Source organism: Octopus sinensis, linkage group LG1, assembly GCF_006345805.1.
Source record: "Octopus sinensis linkage group LG1, ASM634580v1, whole genome shotgun sequence".
Taxonomy (NCBI): domain Eukaryota; kingdom Metazoa; phylum Mollusca; class Cephalopoda; order Octopoda; family Octopodidae; genus Octopus; species Octopus sinensis.
Window position 1 is genome coordinate 203692804 of NC_042997.1, and position 17971 is coordinate 203710774.

Below are 17971 nucleotides of genomic sequence, written 5' to 3' on the forward strand. Positions count from 1 at the left end.
TAAATCCTTGTGTGCTTACAGACAGTGAGTATTAAATTCTAATTCATGATTTTATTATAATTACCATTACCATCTTTATTTCCCTTCCAGCTATTCTCATCCATCCTTGCATATGATGGGGTTGCCATGTATCTCTATAGCAAAACACCTATACTTTTACTTCTATCATACTTTAGCCTTCTATACTCGGCATAAAGGTCAAGAGGGCCTTTTTTTAATTACTTTGTCTTGCAAGTTACTTGGTAGGTCTCATTTGTGCCAGTTTCACAAAAGAAAAGAGACACCCAGTACATACTATAATGTGGTTGGCATTAGGAAGGACTTTTAACCATAGAAACCATGCCATAGCTGATGTTGGGAACTGATACAGCCCTGCAGCTTGTTGGATCCTGCCAAACTGTTCACCCCATGCTATCATGGAAAACGGACATTAAATGATAATGATGATGACTTTAATGAAAATTAACATCAGAGAGAGAGAGAGATTTTGAAAGGTGTTCACTGTCCTCTTTATATCAAAGAGGGTAAATTTCATTTAGGCATGTATGTGACAAAAAAAATTAGATTCATATCACGGACATTCTCTTGAGCCATTGTTGGAATGTTTGCCTCAATCCAATAAATATTCTGTTTTTAACATGTCCATCATGAGAAAAACCACAACATTATGCCTTTCAATTGTGTATATACATTAAATATGATATATCAATGGCTATTTCAATCATTAACTTTCTTTAAATCTTTTTCACAACAGTTAGTTTATGAGTATTACACAATACTCAACATCGAACCAAGAAAGAAACCATAACATGGTGGCTCAATCTGAAAGAAACAGCAATCAAACCTTCCTTAACCTTTTAGCATTTAAACCAACCATATCTGGCCCAAAACATTCTACTTGTTTTATGTTTAAACTGGCCAGATTTGGCCTCTCACACCTATCCAACTATGTCATTTAAAACAATCATGTCATCAAAATCTCAAAGCTACAAGATGATGCATGATTAATTTGAAACAATGTGAATGAATATATATTGCATTTGATTGGGTAATCTGAATGTTAAAGGGTTGAACCACATTTTGCTGTGTAAAAAATAAGATATATTAAATGAATAGTCTAACATATGCTATGCCAAGGAAAAGAAAAAGCAAGATGGTCACAGCTGGAATGTCTTTTGTTAAAAGGCTGATTCAGAAACTCAACTAACAGAAACAATACTCATAAATCTACCCCACTTCTCTCACTAGACATTTAACTGAAATTAATTTTCCTTCAATTGTTTTCTCAGACATATAAATCAAAAAAATATGGTTTGTCAACAGCTATTAAGATGAGCTGCTAACATAAGATTTGAAACAGCTGGAAGCATGTGAGCTTTCTGCTTTCTGTCAGGTTAAAACTACCAACAGACATTAACCAACACTTGTCCACCTCTGAAATAACTAAACATTACCCTTAACAATTTTCTGTCTTTTAGTTTTATATTACAAACGTTATTTGAGAAACTATGTTGTTAGCTTTCCACCAAACTGTGTTGCTGGCTATTGGCAGGTAGAAATTGTGCGGAAACCAGTTGTATATATATTCTTTTATTCTTTTACTCGTTTCAGCCATGCGGCTGTTTATACCAGAATGAGATGAAAACTGGTGTATTTTGTAACTTACAAAAATTATGAAATAAGTACCAAAGTACTGGGGCTGATGTAGTAATAGTATGGTGGGGTGAGTGCTGTAACAGCACTTCACTGAATCCACCATTTGTTGGCGATTTTCTACTCCTGGTAGATGACACCTTTGCACCACTCAGGCAACAACTCTCTAACCCATGGGTCTGTTTGGGTAGTTGTTGCTGGCAAGGGTTTTAGGAGGTAGGAGTGCAAATCCTACCTCACCCACTTTTATTTGCCTTCAGCATTACCATAAATTATAGAAATTGTGTTGCTATATATATATAATGAGAATTTACAAAAAACAAAAGACGAAGACAGGTGTGTAAACAACAAACAGATGTAATAGTTTAACTCTCAAGAAGTGAGAAAGTCTTTCACGTTTTGAGCCTATGCTCTTCGACAGAAAGGAACACAGAAATAAACAGGGAGAGAAAAAAGAATATGTATATGTGTATGTGTATATATATACATGCACATGCACACACACACAGTACAATCTTACCTTCCCCGATTCCTGCTCTAATGACTAGTGATCAAGACCTTTGGAAATATGCTGTGCTTGAGAAGACCTGGCAAACCAAGTGAGACCATAACCAGTTGTGTTTATGCCAGAAGGGCTTTCTTCAGATCTGACATATTTGAATAGGAGTGAGCAGAAACATTACTCTCTAAGATGGACCAGATAGCAAAGCCCGTGGCATTGATGTCTGAACTTGAGGGAGGCCATATTGTTTTGTCCCAAAAGCTGCTGAAATGATCTTGGCATCACCTCTGTATCAAATTGGATGTGTGGGCCAGAGCCCCATTTTGAGTGAAGATGTAACAGTCATCAAAGGTTTCTGTAACCCAGGGTAACACTTTCTCATTCAACATTTCCACATAAACTTCTTTGTTGACCATGACACAATCCTCAATGAAGATCAAGGGAGACTTGGACCTATAAGATGCAACTGCGGCCCACACCGTGAGTGAAGCTGGCTCCTGATTGTGTAAATGACTTCTGCTACCTTTGGGCAAGTCTCCTGCATTATGTTCATAAAGCCTGTCATTCTGCCTTAATACTGAAGATCTTCTTGCTGGACCAGGTCAACACTTTCTTAATGGTGTGCTTCATCTCACCTAACATGGTTTTACCCCTGTCGAGCTGCTTCTTCTTGGAAGCTGCTGAAATTAATTACTGGGATTGTTTCCTGTATCAGTTAGCTTTAAGTCCTCGTTAAAAATCTTGTGCATTGACAGTTTCAAAATATCAAGAACTTTTGCTGTTTTACTTGCACTCCTATGGGGATTTCAGTTAATTCACTACTTCACAACTTCAACAGTTTGTTTGGTATTAATTGATTGTTGAATTGGCTTGCTAGAGTCAGAAGCGGACTCCATGAATTATTTCTAGGTATTGAACACTGTTTTATGACACACATTCAACTGTTTGTTATGTCTTTGTTACTCACTCCAGCTGTTTCAAAGCAACAATCTGGTTATGTTTTACTTTCGATACCATGTTTGCTTACAAACATGTTATAAACGAACGAAACAATAGACACATGAACAAAAGACATTCAAATCTTTATGCAAAGTGTAGATAATATTACCTGAACTGATATACTTTAGGAAAAGTTTTAAACATGGGTAAATCTGTTCACCAACTATTTGTATTGGAGCTTCTGGCATGAATGCCAAGCAGTACAGCATGTCGTTTCCAAATTTCTGGCAGAGTGAATTGCGTCATGGTGCTGTTTTTCTCACAGACAGTGCCCAACTGACCCTACTATACTATGTAGTCGACAAAATCAAAAACAAAAAATGTGCATGTGCGAAATTGGAACCTGGTGTAGCCTTACAGCTTATCAGTTTTAGTCAAATTGTCCAACCCATGGAAAGCAGATACTAAATGATGATGTTATTAATAACTTGATTATATATTTGTTTTTTTAGCTCGAGTCGATATGACAACTCAGCAACTTATTCTCAAAATCCAAGGTGGTCGTGCTTTCCTTGACCATCTCAGACAGCCTCCTGGTCAGCCAGCCCAGTCGTATTTTCAACTTCACATTTTATTTCAAAACCAAAGATTCAACACACAACGTGTACCATGTACTTGTGATCCTGCCATAACTGGAGAGTTCCATCTCAAGTTCAGTAAATCTACACAAGGTTAGTAGCAGCAGTTATGCACTTTTATATTATATAATAATTATAAATGCCCTGATGCAGTACCAGGCAGTGGCTCTCATGGCTTCTAATCGTAACTGATTGGAAGTGTTATTATGTACATTGTTTTGCCTTGGTATAGAAGAGGGGCTACAGCAAATATTTTGCTCAGTACCACAGATTTGCTTGTCAGTTGTTTGACCGTAACCAGTTGAGTATGTCCCTTAGGCTGATATGTGCATCTCTGATCACAAGCTGGAATAGTGGGGAAGCCTCACAACCATGTGCTGTGAGGAATTCTTTGGGGTTTACATAATTCACTTTTGGAAACATGGGTGTTTCATTCAACATCTTATTCAAGGACCTTTTGAACGGGATGGGCTACTTGACCTGAAGAAAATTCTAACTGGGCTCCACCTGCAAGGTCACACGCTGTTTATCTTGATATAAGATCTCCAATGTCATGCACATATGGTGGTGATGCCTGTGCCTGGTGTACCCTTATCAGATAGGTATCATGGTGGGTACATTGGACTTCATATATTTTGCCCCAGTGTCACTTTGATGGCATGCACTGCTCTCTCACTCAACAATAATAATATAATAGTAATCAAGTATCCCCCCCTCTCCCAAACTTTCAGGGCTTGTGCCTGAAATTTTTTGGAAGGAGATTAGGTGATTACATCATTCCCAGCACTTGACTTGTACTTCATTTATCGACTTCCAAAAGGATGAAAGGCAAAGTTGACCTTGGCAGAAATTGAACTCAGAACGCAAATTTTGAAGAAATGCTGCTAAGCATTTTTTTTTGGTATGGTAATGACTCTGCTAGCTCATCAGGTAGTTTGAAGGTGACAGGAAGTACAGCAACAGGAACAGGCAAAGGATGTTGCTGGAATTTCTGTGGCACAGAGGGTGATGGCCATTGCTTTGTAGAATCCAAAGGCACCTACAAGATTTGTGCCTTCCTTTGTGTGGCAAGTAATCTTATTTAGGTGTAACACTGCTTCTCCAATATTGGAAGCAGAAAAATAATAATAATATTAAAAAAATGATTTCTAATTTTGGTACAAGGTCAACTGTTTTTGAGGGGATGCGGAAGTTGATTGCATTGACCTCAGTACAAATATCCAGTTTGATTGTTTTTTTAATGTGTTTCTTAATTATTAAATCATATTTACTCTTTTTTTCTAATGACTGATATTTATTTTTTTTTTTCAGCTCTTACAAATGTTGCTGATTTATTAACAATATCAGATAAAATCAATATTGTTTTAATACGAACTAATAATTTGGGTGAGAACTTCTTGGTTGCTTCCCATATGTATGACTGGCGGCCTGTTCTGTCTAAGGGAGAAATGACTGCCTCCATTGATTTAATAGGAACAGGTAATCTAAATTTCTGGAATTAATTTACATTTGTGTTTGTCCATCCTGAATGAATTAAATGCTTGTGATAGTGATTGAATGAATGAATATATATTTCTTTATTGCCCACACGGGGCTAAACAGAGAGTGGACAAACAAGGACACACAAAGGGATTAAGTCGATTACATTGACCCTAATGCATAACTGGTACTTATTTAATCGACCCTGAAAGGATGAAAGGCAAAGTCGACCTTGGCAGAATTTGAACTCAGTACGTAACAGCAGATGAAATACAGCTAAGCATTTCACCCAGTGTGCTAATGATTCTAGCAGCTCGCCGTCCTTTGAATGAATGAATATTACCATCATCATGGGTGTGGGTCAGGTCGGTGATGGTGCCACAGACACAACCACCACTCCTTGATGCACAAGTCTTGTCTCAAAGTCAAGATTGACAAGTCCTGTACATTCCATCAAGGTCTTTGCCGTGACAGTAACAAAGGGATTAAAGACATTACTTGGCTTCTCTTAACATTAATCACTGAACTGTAAAAAACACCTGTGCTGGCACTGCATAAAAAGCACCTAGTACACTCTGTAAAGTGGGTTATATTAGGAAGGGCATCCTGTCATAGAAACCATATCAAATCAGACAACTGGAATCTGGTGCAGCCCTCCAGCTTGCCAGGTCAAACCATTCAACCCATGCCAGCATAAAAAAAAAATCAAATTATATAAGTAAACTGTTTGGGTATTTCACATCTTTGGAATAAGTTCCTGATGAATAATCTATGGTTGTGTCATCACTATCATCATCATCATCATCATTTAACATCTGTTTTCCATACTGCCATGGCATAGACGGTTTGACTGGAGCTGGTAAGCCAGAGAGTTGCACCAAGCTCCAGTGGTTATTGATAAATAATCAATGGCTGTGTTATTTAGTTTGCTTTGTAAGTACATGATTTGGTGTCTGATCTCACCACATTGCTCTTAATGTAAATGTCTTATTGCATAGCCGTTTGTCAACAATTTTGTAGTTGGTAATACTGGAATTCTGTCTATGTGGACTGTTGTCAATCCTGAATAGTAGACTTAATCCATCATCTGGTTTAATCCATTCAAAACAGTTTCTGGTTCTGACACAAACTTCTTATTTTAAAGTGATCTAAATTAAATCCATTACTAGTTGGGAAGTGATGTCTCTCTATGATCAAGGGTGGGGTTATCTACCAAGGGGTCTCACAGTGACAGTCTAAGGCCACTAGAGATATGTCATATAAAAACATCCCTGTAATTGCATTATAAATTTATGTAAGAAACTATTTAGAAAACCTATTCATATGTGATATATTATTTATTTATTATGGAGGCAGTGACAAGTAACCGAGTCCTTTGACAATATACTGTGCTTGAGAAGATTTGTCAAGCCAAGTGAGGTCGTAGTCATGGCTACTGGTGTTTTGTAACTGCCACCCATGCCAGTGGCACATAAAATGCACCCACTACACTCTTGGAGTGATTGGCATTAGGAAGGGCATCCAACTGTAGGAATTTTGCCAAATCAGATTGAAATCTGGTGCAGCTCCCTAGCTTACCAGTTTTCAGTCAAACTGTCCAACCATCCAACCCAAGCTAGCAAAGAAAATGGACATTAAATGATAATGATAATGATGATGATGATGATATATGCTATATTAATTTATTATTATTATATGATATATTGGTGTAAGACATGGTTCTCAGATCCTGTCGATGCATTCAGTCCATGCTAGCATGGGAAGCAGACATAAAAGGATGATGATGATGTTAAAATTAGTAAAATAAAATAAATTGTTTTCTTTTATTCCTTTTTAGGTGGAGTTCCTGTGGGTTTGTTGGAAATACAATTACAGTTGTTTCCGAATTTATCTATGAATCCATCAAATGAAGCTGTTACCAAACAAACAGAGTGTGAAACGGAAAGTCAGCGCATGAAAGAGAAGAAGTTCATAGCTTATGCCAACAGTTGGTGGAGTGAATATCTACAAATAAATGACACTTTCAAAGATAGAATTGTGAAAATATTTGCTCAGGTTTGAGTTGTTCTATCTATCTTTAAAATTATTTTCAAACTGAAATTGTATTAAGTTTACATGGGTTGGCATTAAACTAGGACTACTGCCAACCACAACATCACCATCATAGAGGTGGTGGTGTCTTTCTGTCTTTATATTTGTCATTCTGTTTTCAGGGTTTGATATGGCTTTACATTCATTTGCAAAGATTGTCTGTGTGAAGAAACAAGAATTATTAAAACTGTAAAACCATTTTGGCAACTTCACTAGTGCTGCTGATACAAAAAAGTGCCTAGTACATGCTGCAAAATAAATTGGCATTAGGAAGGGTATTCAGCCATAAAAACCATGCTAAAGCAAGCCTTGGTGTACCATGGATCTTGTCAAACAGTCCAACCCATGCCAACATGGAATACAGATGTTAAATGATGATGATATTCAGTTTGTTTGGGGTACCTAACTTTCTAAAATGAGTTACCCTCACAATGGTCGAGAAGTCATGTCTCTCTTTTCAAAATGAATTAAATTTCAGATTTGTGTTGGAAACATGGCAAAGTAGACAGTGGAGCACAATGCAGTCCTTCGAGCCATACCCTCATGAAAATCAGTTCCCTATATCTGCCAAAATTACAGAAATATTTTTATAAAATGAAATCAAATAATTTTGTTAGCTAATATCTCTTGTTAAAGATATTTTTATGTTTCCATTTTCATGTTTCAGGATGAAAACTCCAAAAACCGTTTTGTTTGTTCGTTTGTAAAACGTCTCAAAGCCAACCGGTTGTTGAGTTCTGCACGAGAGGCAGCACGTTTTGTCAGTCTAATCCCTGTTGGAAAATCGGAAACAATAGGACATGCAATGACATCAGAAAGATGGACTTCAATGCATTCTTTTCTATGTTGTAATAAAGGAGTGAGTAATTTTATTATCCTTTTCTTTTCTTTTTTATTTATCAATGCTAAGTTGGTTTCTGTTTATAGTATCTTTCATGTAGCTTGGTTATTAGTTTGTATTGTTGCTGTATAACGTTTATGTCGGTTAGCATTAAAATAGGACAATGATTGGTGTCGGCAACAATTAGGCTGTTGGTAGAGAGTTCATCAGAGAGTTAATTAGGCTCTGCTGATACAATGAGTGAAAGTATAACATTTCAGGACCTTCGCTTTGTTTTGAGAGAGTGAGGGAAAAAGAGAGGGTGTTGTTGACCTATACTTTATCTCTTTTCTTCACCCTTTCGTTTAAAAGCCAAGCATCTCAATCAGTGATTCTCACCCTTTTTAATATCCAGGCCAGATCCAAAACTTGGATTTGTTTGAGGAGGCCACACCAAAAAAAGTAGAACACAAGTCAAAGAAAAATTTATATTTATCAAGGGAAGACTGTTGAGGACTGCTGGAAGGATGCTTTGAGGGCCGCACGAGGCCCTGGGAGCTGCAGTTGGCAACTACTAATCTAAATGTTAGATTCTATATTCCTCACAGTATTTAACTCTCATTGATTAAATTAACATTAGCTAACAATCAGATTAATTATTTGCAGATGGAAATAATTATACTGTAATGGTTTCCAAATTATTATTGGTGTTCCAGTGTATATAACATAATGTGTATACAAATATTGAATGACATCAGGTAAAATGTCTTAAAGGAACTCCTGGGACAATATATTACAACTAGTGCTGTTCTACATTTTTATACACACTGTTTTCATACATTTATAAATTTTATATACATTGTTTTTATATTATCAATCTTACACACAATTGTTATATATAGAAATTTAATACACACCAGATATATATATTTTATAGATTTTATATATACTGTTTTTATACACAAATTTATACACACCATTTTTATACCTATAAATTTTATGCTCAATCTTAATGTAAGGCTGTTTCTAAGTGTGTATATCATTATCAATGTTGTAATTTTATTTCTCCAGGGATCCATGGATCATGCTATTTTATTGTGTAGTCTGTTGCTTGGCTTTGGTCTAAATGCATATGTATGTGTAGGAACCAAGTCAAAAGGCAGCATCCACTTTTGGGTTGTTACAATCAGCTGTGAAGGACTGGTAACATTTTGGGAGAGTGTAACTGGTCTTACGTAAGTTAGTCTCCACATTTTTTCAAACTTGAATTCTTCAAGAAGTATGTATAGTGTTAAATTGAAAGTCAGAATGTAGTTATAAGCGAGAATATGTCGTTAATTAGTTATTAAACAACGTCAGCATACTGACCATACTCAAGTATTGCAATGAACCCGACCATGTGGTCTTGGGGTCAGTCTCATTGCATGATACTTTGGGTAAGTCGTCTTCTACTTCAGTCTTAGGCTGACCAAAGCCTTGCGAGTGGATTCAGTTGACAGAAACTGAAAAGAAGCCTGTCCTACATATATGCTTGTGTGCATCCTTGTCTTGACATCATGTGATGGTTGTAAACAAGCATCACCCTCATACAAGCAGTGTTTGTTTCCAGCCTTTCGTGGACATGTTTGGCTATGGGTAAATACTACCTTACTTAGAAACATGTGGCAGTTGGTGAGAAGGAGAGCATGCAGCCATAAAAAATTAACCTCAACAAACTCCCTCTAGCCCATACAGGTATGGAAAAGTGGACATTAAATGATGATGATTATACATGTACTTGTGTGTGTGTACATGAATGATAGTCTTCCATACAGTTTTACTCGCAAGGTTTAGTTAACCTGTGCAGTAGAATCAAACCTGTGCTCTTTGTCAACAATATTAGGGCAGGATATTAAACGAATCAGTTGGATGCCTAATGTTTGTAAATCTTTCTTTTAAAGAAATCACCATCATTTTTTAATGTCTACTTTTCCATGCTTGCCTGGGTTGGATCCTTGAAGAAGACACTTGCCCATAGTGCTGCATAGTGGGATTGAACCTGGTACCTATAGTTCAAAAGCTCACTTAACCACACAGCCACGTCTGTGCCCATGTTGTTGTCTATTCTGTGTATTGTGGACTAGAAGACTATATCACTTGTGATATTGTCATGATTAAATGCATCCTGTACAACTCTACATTCTATTGGAAGGTTTTAATTTACATTACTTTAACCTTTTCGATACCATATTCCTGTTGAATTATATTGCCTTTGTTTCAATTAATTTTGAAATTAATGAATAATGAAATAACTTTGTTACTATCAAGCTGGTTTTTGGGTCATGATTTAACACATTTTGATGGTAGATATGAATTTTTGATACCTTAAAAATAGAAGTTTGTATCATAGAACCAGAGTCAGTCTCAGGCAGGATGGTATCAAAAGGGTTTATTAAAAGATGATTTTCAACTCAGAAATTGATTTTCTCCATAAAGCTGGGCGAGATAATTCTAAAAAAGTGATTTAATTTTTTTTGTAGGTATATTCATAAACCTTTAGATCAAAATAATCCACCTCTGGCCAAGAAATATGCTCATCCTATGCCTTACAGAACTGTAGGATGTATCTTTAATCATTATCAGTTTTATGCCAATTGTCAGGTAAATATATTTATTATATCTATTTCTCAAAACAGATAATCTTTCATATACATCTACCCATTTGTCCATCTCTTTCTCCCTCCCTCTTTCTCTCTCTCACTCTCTCTCTCTCTCTCTCATATATATATATAACATCATCATCATCAATTAATATCTGCTTTCCATGCTAGCATGATAAGCCGGAGAGCTGCATCAGGATCCAGTCTGATTTGGCCTGGTTTCTACAACTGGATGCCTTTGTAATGGGTGCTTTTTATGTGCCACTTACATGACACCGGCAATGGCCACGGCTACGATTTTACAAGTGCCATTTACATAACACTGGCAACATATATTTTATCCATTCTTTTGAGTATGTGATTGCATCGTACCAGTGAAAAAAATATTCAGAGAAGTTAATGTATTAAACCTGCTATTGTGTGTGTACATATCTATATGTCTATGTGTGTATGTGCACATGTAACTGAGAATCAGATCAAATGATTAGAGGAACCAACAGTTTAGAATATGCGTGTGTTTATATATATATTTATATAACTAGCACCTGTGCTGGTGGCATGTAAAAAGCACCTTTCAAGCGTTGGGTCTCATGGAGGCAATGACTGAGACCTTTGGCTATATGCCATGCTTGAGTTGAAGACCCATCAAGCCAAGTGAAATCGTAGTTGTGGCAGATACTGGTGTCACACAACTGGCACCTGTGCTGGTGTCATGTAAAAGCACCCATTACACTCTTGGAGTAGTTGGCATTAGGAAGGGCATCCAGCCGTAGAAATCATGTCAAATCAGACTGGAGTCTGTGCAGCTTCTCGGTTTGTTAGCATGGACAACAGACATTAAATAATGATGTGTATGTATATAGATACACACACATACACATGTATCATAAAATAGCATGCTGAAAGCTTGAATACATATACACACATGTTTATATCAATAGCTTTGGTCAGAAATTATATCAGTTCTCTTGTGTCCATGTATTGCATTGAGAAAACAAAAGTTAACACAGAGCCTTAGTCACATAAAAACATAATTGTTTGTAATCATTATCTAAAGTTTAAATATCATACACATGATTTGAGTGACTGATGTAAGAATAATTAATCATAAATGGCTATTAGTCATTGAATGGAATATAGAAAAGTTACTCTTTAACTGCAGGCCAGTCTGATTCAGCAGATGTTCGAGCTGTGACCATCCTGTCTTTGGAATAGCTGTGTCTATGACTAGACTGTCCAATATGTCCTTCTGTTTTGAAACGGTATTTCTAAAGATTGAGCATAGATGTGCCTTTGTTGGTTCACATCTGAAGAGCATTATAGTCTGTGATGTCATATGACAGATGGAGAATATCTGACTGTAGAATTAAACTACTCAAGGAATGTTATACATAAATATGTTTCTTTATAGATCTATTCAACCCATCTGTGTAAAAAGGGATGTTAAATCTATGATAATAAAGAGCAAAATAATCTGAATTGTCATGTTTATTTCCGATATTTTTCATATTAGAGTGTTTTTATAGATTTTTTTTTTGTATTTGTATTACATACAGTAGTAAAATATTTCCTTTAAAATTATTATTTCTATTTTCTTGTTTATAAAAAAAAAAACCTTTCACCAGTCAAGTGATGCCATAGAGATGTGTGAATTCAATGTAAAAGTATCAAGCAGTTGGAAATCTATGTCTGAGGATGCCATCTGGTCCATTTGTGAACCTTCTTCTTGTCCTCTCTGGCCTCCACTTTGCCCACTTAGACGTAATCCATTCGACACAGTGAAATATAGCGATCTTCTTGAGAAGCAACTTTGTGATTTAGTCGTTGCATACAGACAGGTAATATAAATATGTTCTGAAATATTGATTTAACCAGTCCACGATGTTATTTGGAAGAGATAATATTTTTTCTTCCTTGAAATATCCCCAAACTTTGTTTCAAGTTAATTTATTTACATTATTCTTATTGCCCTCATAAATTTTGTAGATGGAACCTCTGCACAGAAGCCCATGATTGTGCTTATCTTTACTGGTATAAAAAAACAGTTTTGTGTCAAGAACCCTTACTTAGTAATTTGACAAAATGTAGATCAATAAAATAAATACCAGATTGAAATCAATTCATTCGATTAAAAATCCTTCAAGGTGGTGCCCCAGGATGGCCGTAGTCTAATAACTGAAACAAATTAAAGGGAAAAGAATGTTCTAATGATTTTGCCAACTTGCTGCCTGTGGCAATAATAATGAAAGTATTGTTTTTATTTATTTCCCAGAATGAAGGTCTTACAACTCAGTGGGACCACGAACTTTCTTACTTACTGACATCTTTGCTGTCTTCTCATGAATGTGAACGAATTACAGGTAAGCACTCATTTTAATCTCAGCCATCTAACTTCACAGTTTCAGGTTCGGTCCCGTTGTGGCACTTTGGGAATATGTTTTTCATGCTGTGGTGTAGAGACATTGCCAAAACAGATGACTGGAGTGTGGTGCAGCCTTCTGGCTTGTCAGCTCCTTCCTGTCAAACTGTCCAACCCATGCCAACATGGAAAACAGATGTTAAATGACAATGGTTTCTCAACCACATGGTTTTAGGTTCAGTCCCATTGTGTGGTCATCATCATCATCATCATTGTTTAACGTCTGTTTTCCATGCTGGCCTGGGTTGGACGGTTTGACTGGGGACTGGCAAGCCAGGAGGCCACACCTGGCTCAATCTGATCTGGCAAAGTTTCTACAGCTAGATGCCCTTCCTAACGCCAACCACTCCGAGAGTGTAGTGGGTGCTTTTTATGTGTCACCGGCATGGGAGCCGGTCAGGCGGCACTGGCATCAGTCACGTTCATATGGTGCTTATTGCATGCCACCAGCATGGGAGCCAGTCAGGCAACACTGGCATCTGCCACAACTACAATTTCCATTTCATTGTGATTTGATTTGATTTTGATTTTAGGAAAGTGTTTTCTACTTTCTAACCACGGGGTTTCAGGTTCAATCCCATTAGAGCACCTTGGGAAATTTTTTCTTCCAAATTATATGGTAAACTAGTTCAGTGTCACTACGCTGCACCTTAGACAAGTGTTTTCTGCTATAGCCATAGGCTGGCCAAAACCTTCTGAGTGAATCAGGAGAAAACTGGAAGAAACCCATCACCTGTTGTGTGTATGTTTGTATGTATTTGTGCTCTAAGAAGGTTGCTTGCTGTGTTAATATTTCTTCTTCTGTCAACAAATCATCTACTCACTTCATGCATTCAAGAAGTCCTTTGTAAAACGGATAAGGATGATTGACAGGAAGTGCATCCAGCTGTAAAAGAATCCCACAATACTACGTTTGTTTGATCCATGCTAGCAAGGAAAACAATAGATGTAAAATCGAACTACAGAACCACTACTCTTCCATAACATGTGTAGCATATAGTAACCCATGTTGATTAATCTAAATTATACAGTCATTTTATAACTATCTCTGGAACAATGACTCTGGTGAGCTTAGATGATAGTCGTCATCGTTTAGTGTCCAGCTTCTCTGCTACTTTGCATGGATGGTTTGACAGGATCTGTCTTCTTTGCTATGGTCTCAATGGCTGGATAGCCTTCCTGATACTAACCACTTTGCTGCATTATATATTACTAGCAATACCTAAATAAATTCCATGGTTATTTAGAAAACTCTTAGATTGTTGAAAGTTTATACAGAACCAAAAATTACATAATTTCTTTTGAAATTGTATTTTCTGAAGCATTTCATTTTTGAGATGATGTAAAGTCCACATAGGTAGTATAGAAGGTGCAGCCTTTGGAGAGAACATCTTTGAAAACCATATTCTTTATTATGCTCTTTACAGTTATCACTTATCTTTTATGTCAAGAAGTGAATGTGCTCCAGAAAGTATTACATATATTGTCCATGAGAATTTTCAATTTTAAATTGTACTAATTATGTGAAATCTTTGCTTGTGAAGGTTTTACTGCTGGTAATGAAGAATTTCAAGATGCCTTGCGGCAAGCAATTCCTGAGAAACATACTTTCAGTGGTTTTCCGATTCAACAAGCACACACAAACATTAAAAAGTTGTTCCATGAAGCTCTGAAGTAAGTTTTTAGCTTTTATTTTCATTTGTGTTTTTTTGTTAAAAAAAATTGAAACTTTATTATGACCTCTGGCAGCTGACTTGGCAGACACCCATAAAATTATTAACCATCTTACAAACAATAACTCTGAGCACCTTTTCAAACTCCACCTGTCTAACACCCGTGGACATGTTTACAAAGTCAGAAAACAGCACAGCTCCCATGACTTTCGGAAACATTTTTTCACGCTAAGAGTTGCTGAAGCATGGAACAAACTGCCGGCATCAGTTGTTAGTTGTCGGAGCATTGCATCCTTCAAAACTTCCATGCTTCCTGAGATTCGCCAACACTACACCTGATTTTCTCCCCTCCATACACATGCAAGCATGTATCTGACTCATACACTGTTCACTTTCCAGACATTTGTACATTACTGCATATGCTTTATATGCACTTTTGATAAGTTGTGGTGCACCTGAACACTGTATACAATAATTTCATTATTATTATTATATACATGGCTGTGTGGTTGAGAAGTTTGCCTCCCAATCATGTAGTCTCAGGCTCAGCCCCACAACACAACACCTTGATTTAATGTCTTCTGTTATATCCTGGGCCAACCAAAGTCTTGTGGGTGAATATGGTAGATGGAAACTGAAAGAAGCCCATGTTAATGTGTGTGTGATTGTGTTTCCTCATCTTGATATTGTGAAATAATTGTAAATGAATGCCATTCACACAATCAGTGGCCTTTCATTTCCAGTCTTTCATGAAAATATGCCTGGCTATGGGAGAAATATTACCTTTCTTGGTGACAGGAAAGGTGTCTGGCTGTAGAAAATCTGCTTTAGTGAACCCTGTCTGACCCATGTAGACATTAAAATAGTGATGATGATGATGGCGATGATTTAAATTAGGTGGCATAAAATGTGGGTGAATGAAGTTTGCACATTATCGGGGCTGTCTGGAACAGTTAAGAAGTAGGGTTCCTGCACATACACCAGTAATATACTTTCAAATAGGGTTACTTGACCAGTGGGACCTGGGGGCAAGCATCCAGTGTGCCCATGCCTTCTGATAGCACTGTACCTCTCATTGTGATTATACATAACATCTATCATGTTTAACCTCAGATTAATCCTGATAGAGCAGAACTATGATCAAAAGTAGTCCAACCAGGACCATCCTATTTTTGTATGTGCATAGGAATACATTACCTTTTGTATTTTTGCTTATTTAAAGCCAGTAGAGTGTGATATGAGGGAAATTTGGTTACTGGTTCTAGCAGGTGGAGGTTCCTTCATTGACATGTTATGTTAGAAAGTGATTCACTTTCATGTTTATTAAAATCTCTGAAATATTTTATTAAAAGTTATGACCTTTGTCAAGTAAATACTCTTGGACTTAGCCATGTTGGTCTGTCAGACAAACATTTACTTTCTCTATTCAGCTTGTATGTGTTGTTTCACTCACTCCCCTATTTACATTGTTTGTTACATTTATTTAAGAGTGAACAGAGACAATGCAGTGTAGAGAAGACTCTTTAGTGTTGCAGAGGACAAAGCAGGCTCCCTGTTATTGGTGCCATGAAAAATTGCACTCTATACACTCTGTAAAGGTGTTAGGAAAGACATGCAACCATAGAAGCCCAGCTGCCTCCCAAAATGGAACATACGAGTGAGATGTTCTCCAAAATGTTTAGGAAGGCAGTAACTCCGCTGCGTAAGAACTGTTTTGGACTATGACAATCTGTTCAACTCATGTAAAATTATGACAGTGATGATGATAGCACCATCATCATCATCATTGTTATTGCAGCAAGCTGGCAGAATTGTTAGCTGTATTTCTACTGGTTCATTATGGTCTCATTTTCAAATGCTGCCAAGGTGCTTATTTTATCAACTCTGAAAAGGGTGAGGAGGGTAAGTCAACCCTTGTAGCATTTGGACCCAGAATGTAAAACCAAAAGAAATGCTGTTAAGCATCTTTTACAGTGTGGTAACAATTCTGCCAAATCACTGTTTTCAATTACTGATATTTATTAATTACTAATTAATATAATAACTGATATTTCTCTCATTATTTTTTTTTTCAGGTCCTCTCTTTGTCAAGACATCATTTCATGCCGAGGAGACAAAGTCCGCCTGTCCGTCAGAGTCTGTGTTTTTCCCTACCCAGAAAGTGTATGTGCAATGTGGGCCATGTTTGCTTGTGTGTGCCAAAGGATTATTTAAACAGTATTTCATTGTATAATCATTTTTACAAATGATTCCGCATCAATTTCCATCAAAGTTGAATTTTTATGACAACCTGATAAGTAAGAATCATTAAGATTAATCAGACTAATTAGACATGTTAACTTTTGTTGTTATGCATTTTGTTGGTGTGAATCTTCTTCAGCTGCACAGTTTTACTTATTTATATATTACCTTGAGTAAGGAAGTGAAGCATATATATATATATATACATTAATTTATAATTATATTAAAGGGTGCGGATAAACCCCACCAACACGCTAGAAATAGACGCCACATGGCTAAAAGCAGGTGCTAATAGAGTGTAGATATAGTTTTTAGAGCCATTTGGTGTCTATTTCTAGCATGTTGGTGGTTGTTTATCCGCACCCTTTAATATAATTATAAATTAATATAAATTGTAACCTGTATGGTTTTTTTTATTTCATGCTGGCCACTTGATAAAATCATTAAAGTAGTTTTATCCTTAATTTTGTATAATATATATATATATATATATATATATATATATATATATACATCTCAAAAGAATGTGTTATAATACTATTCCAGAGCCATACCAACAATCCAACATACCTCCATCATCAGCTGCCCCACGGATATCATTATGGTTTCGACACCTGGACAGTACCATTCAATCTGGCGGTGTCAATACACACACACACACACACACACACATATACACACACTTTCATCTGAAGTTTACAGTGACATGAAACTCAAGTTGTGAGATAAACTCTCAGCTTCAGCAACAGTTACATGTGTGTGTGTGTGTGTGTTTCTAGGCATATCTTTTATCTTTTACTTCTTTCAGTCATTGAACTGCCTTAAAGGGATTAATCGAACAAAAACAAATCACCCTCAGCACTTATATTTAAGTCTG

The 17971-nt window shown here is 36.6% G+C and overlaps 1 protein-coding gene across 1 annotated transcript in view; it reads left to right on the top strand.

Annotated features, from left to right (window-relative positions):
• LOC115215911 (centrosomal protein of 76 kDa-like) overlaps nt 1-17519 on the top strand; it is a 21530-nt gene extending 4011 nt beyond the window's left edge. The window contains exons 2-12 of the mRNA XM_029785265.2: nt 1-24; nt 3607-3825; nt 5044-5211; nt 7049-7266; nt 7970-8161; nt 9194-9357; nt 10642-10762; nt 12387-12599; nt 13034-13121; nt 14725-14854; nt 16929-17519. The exon at nt 1-24 is cut by the window's left edge and continues 178 nt beyond it. Coding sequence (XP_029641125.1) covers nt 1-24; nt 3607-3825; nt 5044-5211; nt 7049-7266; nt 7970-8161; nt 9194-9357; nt 10642-10762; nt 12387-12599; nt 13034-13121; nt 14725-14854; nt 16929-17067 — 1676 coding nt within the window. The 3' untranslated portion in view covers nt 17068-17519. The remainder of the gene's footprint in view (nt 25-3606; nt 3826-5043; nt 5212-7048; nt 7267-7969; nt 8162-9193; nt 9358-10641; nt 10763-12386; nt 12600-13033; nt 13122-14724; nt 14855-16928) is intronic.
• The last annotated feature ends 452 nt before the right edge of the window (nt 17520-17971 follow it).